At 39.3% G+C, this 20,894-nt stretch overlaps 2 protein-coding genes across 7 annotated transcripts in view; one reads left to right on the forward strand and one right to left on the reverse strand.

The window, feature by feature from the left end:
• The window catches only part of LOC130911153 (glycerophosphodiester phosphodiesterase domain-containing protein 5-like), a 39,763-nt gene extending 32,737 nt beyond the window's left edge, over positions 1-7,026 (forward strand). The window contains exons 14-17 of one of the 2 annotated variants that reach the window (XM_057828921.1): positions 2,296-2,378; positions 2,518-2,597; positions 2,675-2,776; positions 2,868-2,996. In XM_057828921.1, coding sequence (XP_057684904.1) covers positions 2,296-2,378; positions 2,518-2,597; positions 2,675-2,766 — 255 coding nt within the window. In that variant the 3' untranslated portion in view covers positions 2,767-2,776; positions 2,868-2,996. Of the gene's footprint in view, positions 1-2,295; positions 2,379-2,517; positions 2,598-2,674; positions 2,777-2,867 lie in introns of both variants that reach the window. The other variant, XM_057828920.1, reaches the window with a different exon arrangement.
• LOC130911152 (unconventional myosin-VIIa-like) overlaps positions 3,184-20,894 on the reverse strand; it is a 68,958-nt gene continuing 51,247 nt past the window's right edge. For 4 of the 5 annotated variants that reach the window (XM_057828918.1, XM_057828917.1, XM_057828916.1 and 1 more), the window contains 4 exons: positions 17,404-17,520; positions 17,237-17,320; positions 17,041-17,160; positions 3,185-10,261 (listed from right to left, as the gene is read on the reverse strand). In XM_057828918.1, coding sequence (XP_057684901.1) covers positions 10,169-10,261; positions 17,041-17,160; positions 17,237-17,320; positions 17,404-17,520 — 414 coding nt within the window. In that variant the 3' untranslated portion in view covers positions 3,185-10,168. Of the gene's footprint in view, positions 10,262-17,040; positions 17,161-17,236; positions 17,321-17,403; positions 17,521-20,894 lie in introns of all 5 variants that reach the window. The other variant, XM_057828919.1, reaches the window with a different exon arrangement.

Genomic DNA, 20,894 nt, shown 5'->3' on the forward strand with positions numbered 1-20,894 from the left:
GTACATGCCGAGCATGCTCTCCCTTCACTCTTTCTCCTGTGTGATGCGTTCAATTCAATTTTATTTGTATAGCCCTAAATCACAACAAGGTTGTCTCAAAGGGTTTTGCAGAGGCAATATGATACACAATCAGAAACAGCAAATGAAGCAACAAAGATGAATAAATAAAGTTCAAGTCCTGGGCATCCCCCATCCTTAGACCCTCCATGTCGGCAAGGAAAAACTCCAAAAACTCCAGAGTCTTTGGGAGAAAATGAGAAACCTTGGGGAGTACCACAGTCAGGAGAGATCCACTCCCAGGACGGATTGACAGGTAGCATCAGGACTGCTAATGGGAATTAGCAGGCGAAGTTGCAGTCCGTAAAAATGCAGTGGAGTAAAGGAGCAAGAAGAGGTCCATCTAGCCAGATGAAACAGGGGTAGCAACGAGGACGTCCATCCAGCCAGGGGTCCGGACAGTCAGGAGGCTGCAGCTGAAAAATAGCCCCTCCCCAGAGGGGGGGGGGGGGGGGGACACCGGGTGACTAGTGATGAAGAGACAAGACAACTAGGTATTAACATTGGAAAATAGAAATAAAGTAAGACAAGTGGTAGGTAGAGTGAGAAAAAGGAGATAGAACTCAATGGCTGTACTTCCCCCAGCATTATAGCTTCTAGTGCAGCTCAGACTAAACTGTGAGTCTACTCAGACTTCAACTAGCCTGACCATAAGCTTTGTCGAATAGGAACGTTTTTAATCTAATCTTAAATGTGCAGACTGTCTCGGTCTCTTTAATATTAGCTGGAAGCTGATTCCATAAAACGGGCTTGGTGGCTAAAGGCTCTAGCTCCGACAGTACTTTTAGAAACCCTGGAAACTACCAGTAGACCTGCATTCTGAGAGCGGAGTGTTCTGTTGGGGCGGTATGGAACCAGAGCATCGGTGAGATAAGATGGCCCCAACCCATTAATGGTCTTAGATATAAGAAGGAGGATTTTAAATTTAATCTCGATGTAACGAACACGTGAATGAATTTTTCTGCATCGTTTATAGATAAAATAATTCTAATTTTGGCTATGTTGCGCAGGTGAAAGAAGGCCGTTCTGCAGGTTTGTTTAATGTGACCTTTAAACGATAAGTCAGGGTCGACTAAAACTCCTAGGTTTTTAAATGTGGTGCTGGAGGCTACACTTACATTGTCCAGAGTGACTTTCTGGGCAGCTAAAGAGTCTCTCACACTTTACGGGCCTATTATTAAGGACTTCTGTCTTTTCAGGGTTAAGTAGAAGATAGTTCGTGCTCATCCAGGTATTTATATCTCGGACGCAGGTGCTTAGTTTGTCCACTTGCCCGATCTGCTCAGGTTTAATTGATAAATACAGTTGTGTGTCGTCAGCATAACAATGAAAGTTAATGCCATGTTTTGTGATGATATTACCTAGAGGAAGCATATACAGCGTAAACAAGATGGGCCCGAGGACCGATTCTTGCGGCACACCATAACTAACTCTAGAGTACGGTGATGATTGCTGGTTTACATTGACAAACTGGAACCTATTAGATAAATATGATTTAAACCAGCAGGGGGCTGCTCCTCTAACACCTATGTCGCATTCTAGTCTCTGCAATAAGATATTATGATCGATTGTCTCAAAGGCTGCACTCAGGTCCAACAGAACCAGGATCGAGACTAATCCAACGTCAGCGGCTAGTAACAAGTCATTAATTACTTTGACTAATTGCGTTCAATTGCGTTCATGAAAAAAACAGTGATCACAAAATAACAACAGTCTAGAAGGTGTAGTCATTTTGAAATTTGATACCGGCGAGTAATGAGTTCTATGTTCAGAGGTAAACCATATGGGCAATGACGTAACATATGAGGATGCTCCTTTCTAAGCTTGCAGAAGCGGTGGGGCCTTAAACGCACCTTAAATGTAAGTGTGGACATGCATAAAAATAGTCTGCAAAATACCCTGGAGAAATTTATTTAAATTTATATGTAGACGTAGCCTGAAAGTCTGAAAGAGCCTCAAGCCATGATAGCAATTACTTTACACTCAAGTAAATATGCAATAATGTACTATTAAAAGAAAAAAAAAATGGTATCGTGTCAGCCGATACTTCACCGCCGGTTGTCAGAATTGGGAGGCAAAAAATGTTGGTGCAACACAAGAAAAAATACATAATTATAAGAAAAAAAATGGAAAAAGTGCAAGCCTATACAAAAATATTGCCCAGAAAAAAGTCCTAAAACGTCAAGTTTGTTTCTCATAAACCTTCCTTTCTTGAATCAAAATTGTCTTCTTTCCCAGACCCCCGAGGAATACAACTTAATGTGGATTCTGACTGACGTCGTCTCCGCAATCCTCATCATCTCCATTTTCATTTTCCATTGGTGAGAACACACGTTTGTGTTTGTATTGCAAATGCTTCGTATTCCATGATAGACGTCGATCCATCTTGACTGGCAAAATGGATCGGACGTCTACCACCGTCTATGGGAGCCAATGAGTCAAAATCCCTCAAATCTATAGGTGGCGAGAGAGAGGTCTCCCCTTCCTGTCCGGCAGTCGCCGGACTCACAAGAACGGACCGTACAGCAAGTTTCGAACAGGTATGGTGGAACTACTTCCACTAAGAAAATGTCTGCCAATTTAAAGTAGTAGTAGTCACGTATGTGTTGTGAATCAGACTCCTCCGACGAGGCCTGCATTCGCTGGAGTCCATCCAATGGATCACTCATCTCCCTTCCATTGGTCTTCCACATATCACACCCCTCATGATACCCCGCATGTATGAACCGTTTTCATGATGAAGGCATCATTTTTTTTTTTGCATCATTTTTTTTTTTGCATCATTTTCTAACCTTCGTGTACTTTTTCAGAGCTGGGTGACGTCTGGTCCATCTCCAGCGTCAACGCACCTGTGGACCAGCGTAGCGCCCCAACGTCACCCACGCACCCTCATTTGCCCACCATCATCGAGGAGTGATGACAACAACGTTAGCCGAAATATGCTCGGTTTGGAAAGTTAGACTGTCTTTACTTTCTACATGTTTTATGTTGCAGCCGTAGCGATGGGTGATATATTTCACAAAAATGTAAATTTTTAGTCGTCAAACAGGTTAGAATTTTGTGCGAATAATCCTTCCTGTTTATACAGTGTATCACAAAAGTGAGTGCACCCCTCGCATATCTGCAGATATTTAAGTATATAATTTCATGGGACAACACTGACAAAATGACACTTTGACACAATGAAGTAGTCTGTGTGCAGCTTATATAATAGAGTTCATTTATTTTCCCTCAAAATATAGCCATTAACTCATTTGCTCCCAGAAACGTATAAATACGTTGTTTTTAAATGCTTCATTGTCCCAAAAATGTATTTATACGTCTTTTGCGTTTAAAAATTTTTTTTTTTTATAAGAAGCATATGGCGGAAAACACTCAGGTGTCTTGAAGTTCCGCTCTGAGACCCCCAATCTAGCCAACTTTCAAAATTGTCCGATATGCACGTGTGATACATCATTGGAAAGCTTAAAATCTCAATTTTCTGGGGGAAGAAAAATTTTGAACAGGAGGGCATTTAAAAAAAAAAAAAGTTTAAACAGCAAAATCCTATCTGGAGATGAGAGCATGCGAGAGCAGAATTACAGACGCCATGAGTTTAACAAGATATTATCGCGTACTGACCTTGTTTCGATCCAAAAACTCCATGTAGCATGTATCACTGAGTGTCAAGACAGAGCTGTGAATTGCCACAGCTGAATTTTGGGGGAATTTTTTGGGTGAAACATGGTAATATAACAAGGGTCGCGATGCAGAAATCGCAGACGTCAAAGAGAGGTCGAGAGGTTCTTTTTCATACCCTTTTAAACGTTTTTGTTTTCCAATTTTTTTAAATGTTTGGATCAATTATTTATCATCGAACATATCGGGAAAAAATGCGACAGAAACAAAAAAAAAATACAATTAAGTGATAGTTATCAGGTAAATATCCGTGACTTTTTTTACAGACGCCATTTTTTTCATTGTGACGTAATTTGTTTAAAAGTTTAAAATATGCGAGTGAATAATTTTTTTAAGTCATTTTTTTTTAAACGAAATATTAGACATCAATTAATGAATCTACACTAAAATAACAGACATTTTGAATAATAAATATATTTAATTACCTTCGTTTTATGGCTGTGTTGAAACAAAAGCGGTTGTGCGACGTCTGTAAACGGGGGTTTTCAGGGTAAAACGGGCAAATTAAAAATAGTTCAGGGGCCTAATGCGCCATGAATCTGCTATGGTAGCATATAGACATATTGTTCTATCAAACACAAGAGTTGTTTTGTTTTTCCGCTCTATCTGAGAAACAAAGAACAAAGCTCCAAACCCATTTTAAAGCAATAAAACTGGCCACTGGAGGGCGGTAGCACATTTTGTAAGACCAGGCAACCCGATTCAACAGCAATGAGCAGCACGGTCAGAGCGCTGGCAGCATGATGCCAGGCGGCGCTCCGACTGAACAAAACAACCGAGTGGACTCCTGGGAGGCCAGGCGCTGGACGACCAAGCAAAACAAGTGGGACCCCCAGTGCAGCGGCTCGCCGAACAAATCCCGCAGAAACGCAAAAATACTTGGGGGCCAGACAACGATGAGGGAAAAGTTTACACGGCTGACATGGCGACAATGGCGTCATCTCGGCGACAAACCGTCATCTCTCAGTAGTCATGTGTGAATAAATTGTTACTTTGCTATCAACAACTGTATTTGTCTGGTTGTTCATAGTATTTTGTAAAAGGAAACATTATTCAGATGTTTGGGATGTAACTAATGCAAAAAATAGCTTGGATAAAGTCAAAGTTATGTTTGAAATGTATGCGTTTACAAAAAGTTCATCTTCTCCGTTTTTTCATCAGAAATTGGAAAATTGCTCAAACTAAGCTATTTCCTAATGCTGATTTCTAAAGAATGGAAAAAGATATATACAGTGGTACCTCTACATACGATCGCTTCGACACACGAACTTTTCGACATCCGACGTAAAATTTGACTCGCCATTTGTTTCTACATCCGACGACATGCTCGAAATACGACGACAATGGCAGCACCGCAGACGAATGCACGGCGGATTTTCTTGTGTGACAAATCAACACTGGTTTCAGAAAAGGTTGGTACAGGTGGTGAAACAAGGAAAAGTTGACGCTTACCTTCTAAATGAAGATGCAAATGACAGAAAAATATGAGCGTAGGGTGGGCATCCGTGAAATGGGTCAACAATACATCTCCACGGTCCTCCTCCGACCATCGTTCGCCAGTCTTTATAAGTTAAGCTGACAATTCTTATTGTAGTAACATCTCCAGAGAAATCGCCAACTTCGCCACGTTTTTATCATTTATTTCACAACTTATTCAAAACAAAAACACCTTCTGTCTGCCGCAATTGACGGTGTTCTCAAGAAAACATTCAAAGTGAAAGTGAAACTCAAGCTCACCGGTCTGTCTCTGGCACGTCAGCCCCGCGGTGCGTTCAGGGTCAGCAAAAAACGTCCGCCACATTAGAACCCGATTCGTTACATTAATACAGGAATTATTATTATTCCGATTTTGATTTATAATTTATTTGTTTTGCTATGTGTAATTGCCATTTGTAATAGTACCAGCAGTATTTTTTAAGGATTTAGTGAAGGTTTTTGGGCTGTGGAACGAATTAATGGAATTATAATGTATTCCTATGGGAAAATCCTGCTCGACATACGACCATTTCGACTTACAAACAAGGTCCTGGAACGGATTAACTTCGTATGTAAAGGTACCACTGTACTTACTTTTTTCTGCTGAAAGAAGAGACTCTAATCTTTCTTTTGGTGGGTTCCATGTTTATATAGCAATAGAACGGAATTTTCTGTGGGCCTTGCAAAATCAGTCAAAATCCAGAAAAACGGCCGGGAGCCAAGGGCCTTGCTCTGGTGAAAATGGCTGGGAGTGAATGAGTTAATATCTAAACCCCTGGCAACAAAAGTGAGTACACCCCAGGAGGAAGCCTCTTCTGACAGCCATGCGCACCAATTTGATGTAGAGTGCGGTATATGGTCTGAGCACTAACCGGCTGACCCCCCCACCTCTTCAATCTCTGCAGCAATGCTGACAGCACTCATGTAACGAGTCACATGGCATTCTGGAGGGAAAATGACAAGCAGTACTCAATTTGGACATTCAGGAATGTACGTTTTTTTTCAAAGGGGTGTACTCACTTTTCTTGCCAGGGGTTTAGATATTAATGGCTATATTTTGAGTTATTTTGAGGGGAAAATAAATTAACTCTATTATATAAGCTGCACACAGACTACTTTTCATTGTGTCAAAGTGTCATTTTGTCAGTGTGTCCCATGAAAAGATATACTTAAATATCTGCAGAAATGTGAGGGGTGTACTCACTTTTGTGATACACTGTACACTGTAAATATATAGTATACAGTATGTAAGTTAGAGAAACTTGAAATTTTAAGCGAACTTTATCGTGGAAAAGCAGAATTACAATTTTCCAAAAAGTTACTGGACCTGATGGACTCACAATTGAATATTTTTTTTATAAATAAGTGACTGGACCTGATGGACTCTCAATTGAATATTTTTTTAAAAGTAGACTTTTCTTCATCTTGGAAAATATTTTTTTGTTATGTGTACAGCAAGCAGCTGCATAAGAAAATGTATTCTTTTAGTGTGTGATTAAATTGCGGCTGCTAGCTGGACTGACAGAGTGAATGTACGGCAAGAGGCTCTACAAGGTTGCTTGCTATTAGATTCTATTGCTCTGCAAAATGAATGTATTTGTCACATAGGAGATGTTGATGATTTTTGTGCCAAATTAGTTTAGCCAAAGTCCTTTTCTGCTTTACTGAGTTTCTCAGAATATATTTTGTGATTTTCTCTTTTTTTATATATTTCTCCATGTGTGCTACTCTGCATGTTGAACGTCGCAAAATAGGGAAATGATTGTGTTTAAATCATTTTAAAGATTGAGTTATAAGCTTTTTTGGGGGGGGGGGGGGGGGCTGTGTGCACTTTAATTTCTGTGGTCTAAAAGTGGATCGTTAAGCATAGACTTCATAATGTATTGACGGGTCAGATCGGTCATGCTCTGCGCCTCGCATGCAAGTAGGGGGCCACCCACATCAAGAGGAGCTATTCACAAACATGCATGCAGCGATCTAGCGCCGGATTTTTGTTGAAAAATTACGAAAGCTGTACTGCATACAAAAAGAAAGGATTGTCTCAGGAGTGATTTGTTCGAGGATTCAAGGTAATTATTGTATTTTTTTGTACCACGCATGCATTTTGAAACGTGAAAAAAAAATGTCGCCATAGTTCGCAATATTTACATAAAATAAAAGTTAACTGCAAATTTTTTTCGTGCTTTTACCCAAGAATTGAGACTGCTTTACGTCCATATCTATAAAGAATTTGGGGATTTATGCATTTATTCACAAGAATTTTAACTGTACGTTTTTTTTTTTTTTTTTTTGCTTTCAAATAATACTCTAGATTGTTTTACGTCCATATCTATAAAGAATTCGCGGATTTATGAATTTATTCACAAGAATTTTCACCAGAAAAGCTTTGTTTACGTCAGGCGGCAGCTAGCTACATTCATTAACAGACTAGCATTGTACTTCGACATATTTATGTAGTATAAATGCTAATTGCACGTTTTTTTGTTTTTAACCAAGAATCGAGAATGTTTTACGTCCATATTGATAAAGAATTGGGGGATTTAAGCATTTATTCAAAAGAACTTTCACCGGAAAGGCTCTGTTAACATCAGGCGGCCGCTAGCTACATTCACTAACTTCAACATATTTACGTAAAATAAATGCTAACTCTACGTTTTTTGTTTTTGTTTTCAACAAATAATCTAGATTGTTTTACGTCCATATCTATAAAGAATTCGCGGATTTAAGCATTTATTCAAAATAATTTTCACTGGAAAAGCTTTGTTTACATCAGGCGGCAGCTTGCTACATACATTAACAGACTAGCACTGTATTCCGACATATTTATGTAGTATAAATGCTAATTGCACGTTTTTTATTTTTTTTTTTAACCAAGAATCGAGATTGTTTTACGTCCATATCGATAAAGAATTGGGGGATTTAAGCATTTATTCACATGAACTTTCACCGGAAAGGCTCTGTTAACATCAGGCGGCCGCTAGCTACATTCACTAATAGACTAACATTGTACTTCGAGCTTTGTACTTCTACAAATTTACGTAATAACAATGCTAACTGCACGTTTTTTGTTTTGTTTTTTTGCTTTTAACCAAGAATTTAGGTCCATATCTATAAAGAATTCGAGGATTTAAGCATTTATTCACAAGAACGAAAAAAGCTCTTTGTCTCTGATTCCACTCAATACAAGCCCCCTATTTATCGGCCCCGCGCCACGTGTCCCGTCAATACATTATGGAGTCTATGCGTTAAGTTAAAATGTTCTCACAATGTCACTTTCTATTGATTAGTAAAAATACAAGCAATGTGAAGTTGAGTTTGAGGTTTGTTTATTTGACTGACATTGTTTACTGGAGAAAAACACTGCAATGTAATTATTGAACTAGTATAAAACTCACCAATGTAACTCATAAATATAAATGACCTACTTTACACTTGCGCTGTCACGATTATTAGACTAAATCACAACTTACCGTTCATATAACTCTATTTTTTTTATAACTGTATTTTTCAGACTATAAATTGCAGTAGAGTATAAGTCACATTTTTGGGGAAAATTTATTTGATAAAATCCAGCACCAATAACAGACACATCATCTTGAAAGGCAATTTAAAATAGATATAGAAAACAACACGCTTAATAAGTGTACGGTATGCAAACATGACATACAGTACATATTTCACTAATTGCAGCTTGTAATCTGCAGAATATGATTTTCTTTTCAGTGCCATTTTGTTCAGCCCGTCTCAGTTGTTTTTATTTAAGTTACCGTCAATGTTGAATCCCAGGCCTTTGAGTGCCCTCTTGTGGTTTACTGTGAAAATAACATGTGAAATGATGCAATAACATGTTAATATTTTCACACGTAAGTCACACTCCCAGACAAACAAAAAAAACAACAACTGTGACTTATAGTCTGAAAAATACAGTAATCAATGGCTATTTTGATGGACGATTAATCGTTTGTAGATGTTGTTGACCTCAAAATTGTCCAAATTCTCTTAAGCTTCTTAGCTGTCCAAAATTTTCTTATATGTTAATACCTTTTTTTTTTTTAATCTAAAAAGGAAAATAAAAATACCAAAAATGTTTTAATTTTCATGAATTTTTATATTTTACTCTTTTTTTTTTTTAACAGTAAATAGTCTATGATTTCTGTCTTCCTCTGTGGCTGCAAATGGCTTCTCAGTAATGAATCGAAATGAGATAACGCGATTAACAGACTATCGAAGTAATCGTGGTAGCCCTACTGTAACTTGTTGGCTGCCATTTACGGCAAAAAATGTCCAGTGCAAATATTTTGGACGTGTATCGCCATCACTGGCAGCCATTGGTATTGTACACGTCAAGTTATATTAAAGTTACATTTCACACAGAAACAACAAACACAAAAAAGTTAATCAAGGAGAGTTTGGCACGGTGAGTTTTTTTTGTTCGAGAGGTAAATAAAATTGAGTCATTAGAATTTTAAACATGAACAAACAAAATATGCTAACATTAGTGTTTAAAAACTAAGGTGCAAAAATATTTACCAAAAAACAAAGCATGTCTTGGTCATGTGACATGCTTACGCTTTGTTACTAGGCAGAATAAGCCTTAGGATTTGAAATAAATACAAAAAATATATTTCCCGGTCATGACGTGCTTGTCACGAAGCAGAATTTGTGCCTGAAAGCCCAGTTATTGTTCTTTTCAAAGGTAATCATCCTCACTGGACTTTGAGTCCTCATCGTCACGATAACGCACGATGCCGTGGTTGCTCGGACCTTCGCCGGGGTCGTCGTCGTCGCTTTGGCTTCCGATCGAACTCTCCTCGGGGAGGCTCCAGAGGTCCGAGCTGACAGAAGGTCGACGACTCATCCACCACAGCTGGTGGCTGAAGGTCCGCCCCCAAGTACAGCGCTGGCCAATGGGACGCAGCAGGCGGGCGAGCTCGGCGGCCTCCTGCCAGTAAGACGTTCACTTGGTGTGAGCGCGCTCGGACCTCTGCCTGTTCATGGCGGTCAGCATCTGGCTGATGTACGACGTCAGCAGGTCGTCCATCTTGTATCCCTGAGAGAAATGCGCAGCACAAAGTTGGAATTAGAGCACGAATTAGCCATTTGTTTTTACTAGAGCTCTCCGATATTATCGGGTAGCCGATATTATTGGCCAATGAAAGCACTTTAAAATGATATTGGCATAGACTTTGTAATATATTGACAGGACATGGGGCGCTGACACTGTGCCACACCTTCGGGTAGGGGGCCTGCCTACACCTAATATCAAGAGGAGTTATTCTCAAACACGCACGCAACGATCTAATGCCGGATTTAGGTGGAAAAACTACGAAAGCTTTACCGCATACAAACAGGAAGGATTGTCTCAGGAGTGATTTGTTCGAGGATTCAAAGTAATTATTTTTCGTACCATGCATGCATTTTGAAACGTGAAAAAAATCAGTGGGAGAAAATTAGCCGCTACGGCATTGGTGTCCTACTTCGCAATATTTACGTAAAATAAATGCTAATTGCCCGTTTGATTTGAGACTGTTTTACGTTCATATCTATACTAAGCTTGAGAACGATAAACCAATACGACCGGATATCCGGTTTTACAGGCGAGCAATTCAGCTGTATCGATAGCAAACTAATTATTCCACAGTAAATTGCCAGTAAATCATAGATGTATGATAGTACAATTTGGACTCTGCTAGCGCGAGCACAAAAACTGGGTTTCAGCGTTCATACCGTTGCTTTGCTAGTTGTATGTACAAAGCTATGCGTATATGAATGACTCATAATTAGCTTGCACTTCAATAATGCTGCGCAGTGCCTTCCCCACTGCTCGACCCCAAGGATCGCCGTACTTTAAGTGAGACATTACACATCACATAACATGAACAGCCACTACTCACAATCGTGGTTGCCTCAACCTCCCACCATGCATTTCAATCGTGACTTCCCACCATGCATTTCAATCGTGACTTGTGTGTCATAACTACGCCAGAGCAAACGAAACCACAGACGCACATGCTAAAATAATGGACAAACAACACGAGCGCTGACGCCAGCTTGACATGCGGAAGTTACGAATGACAGCGATTGATTTTCAACGCACGTCGGACTTTGAAGTGAAGACGGCAGCCAGATTTGCATGGGACAGAGATCGTGAGTTTTTAACCCTGAAAAATAAACCTACTACAATGGCTATAATTCTTTTCTTCTATAGCTCCTGCATATAATTTTAGTTTGTAAGATGTTTACGTTGAAAGGTTGTGCTTAATTACCTACCTCTTGTGTTTAAAACACCAGGAAATACAGAGATTGAATTACTGCACTTTATTGTTGTCTGTCACTGGAGTTTTATTTTATTATCAATCCCAACCAACAAAATGATGGTCATCTAGTTGGCCTTATTTTTTTTTTCTCGTCTCAAAAATAAACATACATTGGTATGAACTTTTGTTGTTTAATTTTACTTGTAGAAATTTGGTCTTTTTTATCCGTTTAAAATACTGTAAGAACAAACACCAAACGTTCACTATCGTATCGTTTTCACACTGTATCGAACCGTATCGTTCTTAAACTGTATCGAATCGTATCGAATCGCTCTGCCTTAAAAATGTATCATTTTTGAATCGAATCGTAACCTGTGTTTCTAGATACATATCGAATCGGCTTCATACCAGAGATTCCCAACCCTAATCTATATCGAATTCAGGGCTTTAAGCATTTTCATTTCATTTCAAGAATTTTCATTGTAAAAAGCTCTTTGTTGTGATAAGGCGGCGCCACATTGGCTAAAAGACTGGCATCACATTCGACATATTTACGTAAAATAAATGCTAACTGCCCGTTTTTTTTTTTTTTTTTTTTTTTTTGCTTTTAACCAAGAATCAAGACTGTTTTACATTCATATCTATAAAAACAATTCAGGGATTCAAGCCTTTATTCACAAAAATTTTCAACATAAAAAGCTCTTTGTCTGTGTTTCCCCTCGGTCAGCTTTGACGGAGATAGGCCCCCGATGAATCGGCCCCGTGTCCCGTCAATATATTATGAAGTCTACGGATATTGGATAATATCGACATCTGAATTCATTGTCGGTTTTGGGCCGATATGAATGTTGCCTCAAGGTGAATGTAGAAGCCTTCTTCCTTTGTACAAGGGCTGGTCACAGCTTAACACAGGGCTTATGCTTATAGATGTCGCCCATGCTTGGGATTTGTTCTGTGATCAGTAGACATGTGCCGATTGCCGGTTTCAAGGTATACTGTGGTAGGAAAACGTCAAGGTTTCCCAAAACCGTCATACCATCCCTAAGGTATCAGCTATTTTTTATGTCCCAAAATGCATGGAGAAATCCCTCGCTTTCAGCTGCAAGGCTCAACCCTCCCCCACCGGTTGTTAGCTGTGCTACACGATTGCTGGAGGAGGTTAAACTCCTGAACTTTTTCCCCCATCGAAGAAAATGAAATTGCTGGTATGGGAATACTTTGGCTACAGAAAATTTACAGACGGCCGCGGCTTAGAGGGGGAGGGCAAACAGACATGTTAAAATATGTTGGCGGAGGGTGGCTGCCGCAAAGGCAATACCTCCAATATGATTACGCATTTACACACAACTAAAGGTTAGTAAACACTATCAAGAAAGTTTCCCACCAGCTACGAGAGTTAACACCAGCATGTTTAGTGTGTCTAGTGGTGGTAAAACGTGCTTTTTTCTCTGGCAACAGTCTGTGTTGAAAAAGAAAGTGTGTGTATACTGTAAACATGATACGAGTCATACACACTTGCTTTTTTGTTAGATTTTTGTTCTGACAGTAATAATGTTGAGCTGTGGCTGTGGGTTTAGGCTCACCGAAATAATATTTTGTTATTTTTAATTATTTTAACTTAACATTATACGTATGTTCGAATTTTCTAATATAGTTTGAAGAATAAAAATCCGGTTCAGTGGAATTTTTTTTTTACCCAGATATCTGAAGGTAACATATTTAAGAGCTGTAATTGCAATACCATGAAACCGTCATATTTTAGCTTAAGGTTATAATAGCGTCAGAACCTCATACAGTGGTATGAAAAAGTATCTCAACCTTTTGGAATTGCTTACATTTCTGCATTAAATTAGCATCAAATGTGATCTGATCTTTGTCAAATTCTCACAGATGTACGTAAATATAGTGTCTGCTTCAACTACAACCACCCAAACATTTATGTCAAAATTAACGCGCTAACGGGCGGTAATTAATTTTTGAAATTAATCACGTTAAAATATTTAACGCATGCGCGGAACGACTCACTCAAGCATTGCCGCGAACAGACTACAATGGCGCCGTTTGAAGTATATTGAGAGCTAAGGACAGAGACAAGCAAGTGGAGTGGACGCAGGTGTTACCGGCACCCGCCAAGGGGGCCGCTGTTATTTTCAATGTGACCGGCATTGTCAGATTGAGCAGTGAGGAAGAAAGTGGTCGAGCGAGAGAGTAGAGAAAGTGCGCAGTCAGCGCAGGCTCAAGTGCTGCGTCCCCCACATGCTTTTGTTTTGTTAATAAAAGTACCCACAAAAAGTCATCCACCGCCTCTCAATGTTTATATGTATGCCGCCGTACTCCTCAGGAGGAAATCGGATGAACCGAGCTAACCGACGACAACGAGCCAACATGAATCGCCGGTCCATAGCACCGCCAGTTACCAAGAAGGGCGACTTTTTAAAGCAGGCATTTATTGGAGCCGCGCTATTTAATGGAATAAGTGGTGGCATCTCTCCCACAACTGTTATAACTATTGTGTCAAGCGACATGGGGAAGAACAACTGGAGATGATCTTTTTCTTAACACCATGTGTTGTACTCAACGGAGAGAAGATATACCATTTGCAGCAACCGCTGTGACTCATGGTTGCTCGAATTCCCATCATGCATTGGGCAGTTAAGAACATTTAAGTCGCTACAGTATCATTTAGTGAAAGCACAACAAAAATAATATTCTGATCTCTCAAAAATAAAATAATGTTCACAAAAAGAAAAGCGCTCAATGCAAAGAGATCTGGCATTCCCAATCAAAATAGCTATTTTCTATTCAAACATTAAGTTTAGCTCAACAAATACACTAGATGGCAATATTTAGTCACAATATATAAACTATCAGAATTACTATAACTTGTACTCACGTTTATCTTTTAGGAATTACAAGTCTTTCTATCTGTGAATCCCTTTCACAGAAAGAATGTTAATGTCAATGCCGTCTTGTGGATTTACTGTTATAATAAACAAATAAGGTACTTATGTACAGTATGTTAAATGTATATATCCGTCACGTCTTATCTTTCCATTCCAACAATAATTTACAGAAAAATATGGCATATTTTAGAGATGGTTTGAATTGCGATTAATTGCGATTAATTACGATTAGGGCTGTCAAAATTATCGCGTTAACGCGCGGTAATTAATTTTTTAAATTAATCACGTTAAAATATTTGACGCAATTAACGCACATGTCCTGCTCAGACGGTATTCTGCCTTTTGGTAAGTTTTACAGCAAGATTTTTTGTGCTGTCTAACAGCGAACTCTTGTGGTCGCTTTGCGACATGGTTTATTGCTTTCTTGCCAGTTCAATATGGCTGCACGACGTCTCGGGCTGACGCCTACGTTGTAATGTTGTGCTTATATGATCCTTGGACAAGATTTGTCCGTATGTATGGTTGTTGTAAAGAATGTACATATTATGTTAGTAAAGGAAATGTTATATTTTTTGTATGAGACGCTTTTTCTTTATGTTTAGTGAACCTGTATAGCGTGCTAACCTAACGTTGTTGCTAATGCAATGCTTGTGTACTTTTTTTTGTAGTTTCACTACGGTCTAAAGAGGACAGTGGTTTGAGGCCATTTTATTAATAAATCAGATGAAAAAGGAAGAAGTCTGATTATTAAGGCGTCGTTCACTAGCTGTCTAGCTTTGGAAAAAGTAGACGCTTCGGAGTGAGGACAGCATAGACAGATTTAAATGACAGTAGAGTGAAATGCCCACTACAGTCCTTATGTACCGTATGTTGAATGTATATATCCATCTTGTGTCTTATCTTTCCATTCCAACAAATTATTTTACAGAATATATATATAATTTACAGAAAAATATGGCATATTTTATAGATGGTTTGAATTGCGATTAATTGCGATTAATTATGATTAATTAATTTTTAAGCTGTAATTAACTCGATTAAAAATTTTAATCGTTTGACAGCCCTAATTACGATTAATTAATTTTTAAGCTGTGATTAACTCGATTAAAAATTTTAATCGTTTGACGGCCCTAGTTTTCATATTTTAATGAGGATAGCATGCAAACAATGACAGAACGGGAAAAAAATAATTGAAACCTCTGCCGATGGATCTATTTGTACACATAAACTGTATGTAAAACTATGGTCAAGAATGGCGTTCATAGGGAGGACTCCAAGGAGAAAGCCACTGTCATCTAAAAAAGATGTTGCTAATTTAATGTTTGCAAAAAGGTACTTGGCCACTCCACAGACGTTTTGGCTAAATATTTTGTGGACTGATGAAACCAAAGTTGCATTGTTTGGGAGTAACACACAACGTCATGTGTGGAGGAAAAATTGAACAGCTCACCAACATCAACATCTCATTCCCGCTGTGAACCATGGTGGAGGGAGCATCATGATTTGGGGCTGTTTAGCTACCTCAGGGCCTGGATACTTGCAATCATTAATGGAAGAATGAACTCAAAGGTTTATCAGGATGTTTTGCAGGAAAACCTGAGGCCGTCTGTCAGACAGTTGAAGCTGAAAAGAGGATGGATGCTGCAACAAGACAATGATCCAGAACACAAAAGTAAATCAACTTCAGAATAGTTTCAGAAGAACAAAATACCCGTTCTGAAATGGCCAAGTACAAGTCTAGACTTGAAACCCATTGAGATGCTGTGGCATGGCTTAAAGACAGAGATTCATGCCAGACATTCCAGGAATCTGACTGAACTACAGCAATTTTGTAGAGAAGAATGGGCCAATATTAGTCCTGATTGCTGTGCCAGATTGATCTGCAGCTACAGGAAGCGTCTGGTTGAAGTTAGTGCTGCCAAAGGGGGAGCCACAAAATATTAAATGTGATGGTTCACTTATTTTCCCCCCTTCTGTCATTGTTTGCATACGATCCTTATTAAAATGTGAAAACCTATAAATGTTTGGGTGGTTTTAGTTAAAGCAGACACTGGTTTTTCATCTGTGTAATTTTGACAAATATCAGATCACATTTGATGGTGATTTTATGCAGAAATGTGAGAATTTCCCAAAGGTTCCGATACTTTTTCATACCACTGTACCGGCACATGCCAACTGAGCAGAACATTTGCATTCATGGTTCAAAAATTAAAGGAACACTAAATGATAGAAAAACGATGAATTATGAACTCACTACATATAACATTGCATTGAATCAAGTAAGTTGTTCTCGGACAACTCAAGTTTAACCAATGGAGCCAGAAACAAGCGAGGTGCCTGTTTCAGAAAGGAAGTGAAAATTTAAGAACGAATCGAGTTATCTTTCCCCCAAGTCTGTGTGACTATCGCTAGAAAGAAATTGTCCCTATGATCACGGTAAAAAAATTCTTAAATTGAAATTAGTTTCTCCCTGTTGCAAGGGCAGAAGTTGTTAATGAGCAATTAAACAAAAACAATTGTGCCTAGAAGATCAGATATTGCAAGTTGAAAAAATTTATTTTCCTGTTTTCTGCTTGTTGCTAGGCAATGTTTGTATCCATAAATCAAATAAATAGTCTGACTGACCACATTTCTTGAGAGTTGCGTGTTATGAAAATTTGGTGACCCACCAGGGAGGTCTCACAGAGGAGTTTACTTCCCCTGACAAGGTTTCCGATGGTGATGTGGAAATATGTGTTCCCACTGCTCCAATTTGAGATCTTGGTAAAGGGATGGGTAATCAGAACATCCTGCTCAACACACAAAAATGACACCAACAGTCAGCCCCAGTGTTTATTTTTTGTTTGTATGTACACAAAACCAAACCTTTATTTTGGGGTCAATAAGACTGACTCCGTGTTTGTTGATGGCAATTAACAGGATCTCTGGATAGTTGGGCTCTGTGGTTTGCTAAGGAAAAAAAATAACATGTTCAAACTGGGCAGCAATTAGCTTCAAAAGGAAAGAGCATTAGCAGGTGCTTCAGTGTATACCTTGACTTCAAAGAAGGCGGAGCCAAATGTCGGCCATTTGTAGATGATTTTGAGAAACATCAGCTTGGCTTCTTCTCTGGATTTACCGGCTTGCTTGTTGAAGAACGCCACCACGGACTGTGACACACACGGTTTCCGAACAACTTTAATCTGCATTACTATTTTGAAGCACGCTTTGAATGCAAAAAAAAAAAAAATTGGTTCTAAAATAGCCTCTTTGAACCAAACTGGCTAGCTTCCTTTGTTGTTGTTGTTGGTGGTGGTTTTTTTTTGTTAGGTTTTGTGTTTGTTTTCCCAATTGCGTGACTTGTCCTTGTGATTGCCCATTGATTTCACCTGTTGCACCGGCCCCTAGTGTATCCGCCAATCTGCATCCTCCTGTGCTCACCTGTTCCTCGTTGTCTCGTTACCCCTTGTCTGCGTGTGTGTGTGTATATAAGCTCCCATTTTCTTTTCACTCCTTGTTGAGTCATCGTCAATTTCTATGTCAGTCTCAAAGTCTATGTCTATCCAAGCCCTCGTGTTCCAAGTAAGTTTTTTTGAAAACCAGTCTTTTTTTTAGTGACAATTTTGTTTGCCTCTGTGCTTTCTTGGGATCTCCTCAGCCTTTGTTTTGTACTTTGTTTTTTGTTGGATTTAACTAAATCATTTTTGCACCATTCATCTGCCTCGCTTCCCTTTACCTTGCATTTGGGTCCACCTGCCTGCCTGCGTATTCCTGACATTTTTTTTTTTTTTTTAAGCCCAAGCATTTTTGTGTGTCTACTCATGACGGACAAGTGACATGTCAACAAATTTTTATGTTTCTAAGTCAAACTGATGTTGGGGCTTAATTGTCAAAAGATTTGAGTGAACAGTGGCAATACATATACAGTGCTGGCCAAAAAGTATTGGCACACCTGCAATTCTGTCACATAATGCTCAATTTCTCCCAGAAAATGATTGCAATTACAAATTGCTTTGGTACTAATCTTCATTGAGTTTGCTTGCAATGAAAAAACACAAAGAATGGGAATAAAATAAATCATTATTATTTTACATAAAACTCACAAAAGTATTGGCACCCTTTGAAAAATCATGTGATGCTTCTCTAATTTGTGTAATTAACAGCACCTGTTACTCACCTGTGGCACATAACAGCTGGTGGCAATAACCAGTGTCACAGATTACTTGAAAAAGTAATTTAATTACTGATTATGCCTCAAAAAAAGTAATGTAGTTACTTTATAAATTACTTCATTATCAAAGTAACTAAGTTACTTTAAAAGTAATCTATCAGTTACTTTTTACCCATTTTTCTCCCTTTGCTGCCTCAACACAAGAATGACAACAGAAAAATGTCATCACATGTAACTGACTTTCCGATGATTGAACTTAAAGGGGAATATCAGCATTTTTCACATAAGCCCCGTTGACTCGTGCTAGCTTGGCCAGTTTCAGGAGCCCTGATACTAACAAATATCTGACAAACTCCTTGCAATTTGTTGAAATCAGCTCCAACAACCAATTAAACCCCGCTAACTCTAAGATTAAGCCTAATGTCAAAACTTCTGAATTTCGGGTTATGGTTAACAGCATATCAGTACTAATATAAAACAATGCAAACTGACTGTACAATCATCAACAACACACAAGTGGATTGTACCGTGCAATAAACACAAAGGTGGCGGCGGACGCGATCGCGTGCGCAACCCGGAAGTACTCCTCTCAACACACGCGGTCAATTTGGCCACAAAACGTGGCGGCAACTAAGCACTTTACAATCAATCGGATTTAAAACACATCCCACAGATGCTAACCGAACACATCACTTCATGGCAATAATGTGCAATACGCATATGATGTAAATAAAGCTTGCCAACTTGGAGCGATGACTACCCGTCGTTGCTACGGCAAAGCTACGAAACGACCGCGCACGTCGTGGGTCCAACCTTTTGCTGATACCCTCCAGAATGAAGGAAAAACACTCACCCTTCTTTCATGGATATCCACAGATCAACATTCCCTCACAACGTAACAACACTCGGCTCGAATGTCCACCCGCCTGGCCCATGCCTTTCTCAGTCCCACAACACGTGATGCGAGACCAAACCAGGAAGTAGCTGAGAGGTTGTCATGGAAACACGTAATGGGAACCTTTTATTTTAGCATTTTCTATTCAAAACGCTCTTCGTACATGACTAATATAGTCTTCATTCGACATACATTATGAGGCAATGAAAAAATAGTAACGCAGAAACACAAAGGAAACAAACTTTAATCAGATTACTGGTGTAGAAAAATGAACGCGTTTGATTACTCGTTACTGAAAGAAAGTAATCAGATTACAGTAATGCGTTACTAACTAATGCGTTACTAAATCACACTTGCAGCCAGGTAAAATGGATTAAATCTGACTCAACCTCTGTCCTGTGTCCTTGTGTGTACCACATTGAGCATGGAGAAAACGAAGACCAAAGAACTGTCTGAGTACTTCAGAAGCAAAATTGTGAGGAAGCATGGGCAATGTCAAGGCGACAAGTCCATCTCCAAAGACCTGAATGTTCCTGTGTCTACCGTGCGCAGTGTCATCAATAAGTGTAAAGCCCATGGCACTGTGGCTAACCTCCCTAGATGTGGATGGAAAAGAAAATTGATGACAGATCTCAACGAAAGATTGTGCGGATGGTGGATAAAGAACCTCGACTAACATCCAAACAAGTTGAAGCTGTCCTGCAGTCCGAGGACACAACAGTGTCAACCCGTACTATCCATTGGCGTCTGAATGAAAAGGGACTCTCTGGTAGGATACCTAGGAACAACCCACTTCTGACTCAGAGACAATTAACCTGAGGTTATCTTAGAAAACCCATTAGTTTTGAAAGAATGTTCTCTGGTCAGATGAGACAAAAGTAAAGCTTTTTGGGAAAAGGCATCAACATAGAGTTTACAGGAAAAAAAAAAAAGTCAAACATTGCAGAGGTTCCCTGATGTTTTAGGGTTGCTTTGCTTCCTCTGGCACTGGACTATTTGTCCGTGTGCATGGCATTATGAAGTCTGAAGACTACCAAAAAACTTGCAGCATAATGTAAGGCCCAGTGTGAGAAAGCTGGGTCTCCCTCAGAGGTCATGGTTCTTCCAGCAGGACAATGACCCAAACACACACTTCAAAAAGCACTAGAAAATGGTTTGAGAGAAAGCACTGGAGACTTCTAAAGTGGCCAGCAATGAGTCCAGACCTGAATCCTATGGAACACCTGTGGAGAGATCTGAAAATGACAGTTTGGAGAAGGCACCCTTCAAATCTCAGACACCTGGAGCAGTTGGCCAAAGAATAATGGTCTAACATTCCAGCAGAGCATTGTAAGAAACTCATTAATGGATATTGGAAGCGGTTGTTCGCAGTTATTTTGTCTGAAGGTTGTGCTACAAAGTACTAGGCTGAGGGTGCCAATGCTTTTGTCCGGCCCATTTTTGGAGTTTTGTATAAAATGATATTGATTTACAGTGGG

This window comes from Corythoichthys intestinalis, unplaced genomic scaffold (assembly GCF_030265065.1).
Source record: "Corythoichthys intestinalis isolate RoL2023-P3 unplaced genomic scaffold, ASM3026506v1 HiC_scaffold_23, whole genome shotgun sequence".
Taxonomy (NCBI): Eukaryota; Metazoa; Chordata; class Actinopteri; order Syngnathiformes; family Syngnathidae; genus Corythoichthys; species Corythoichthys intestinalis.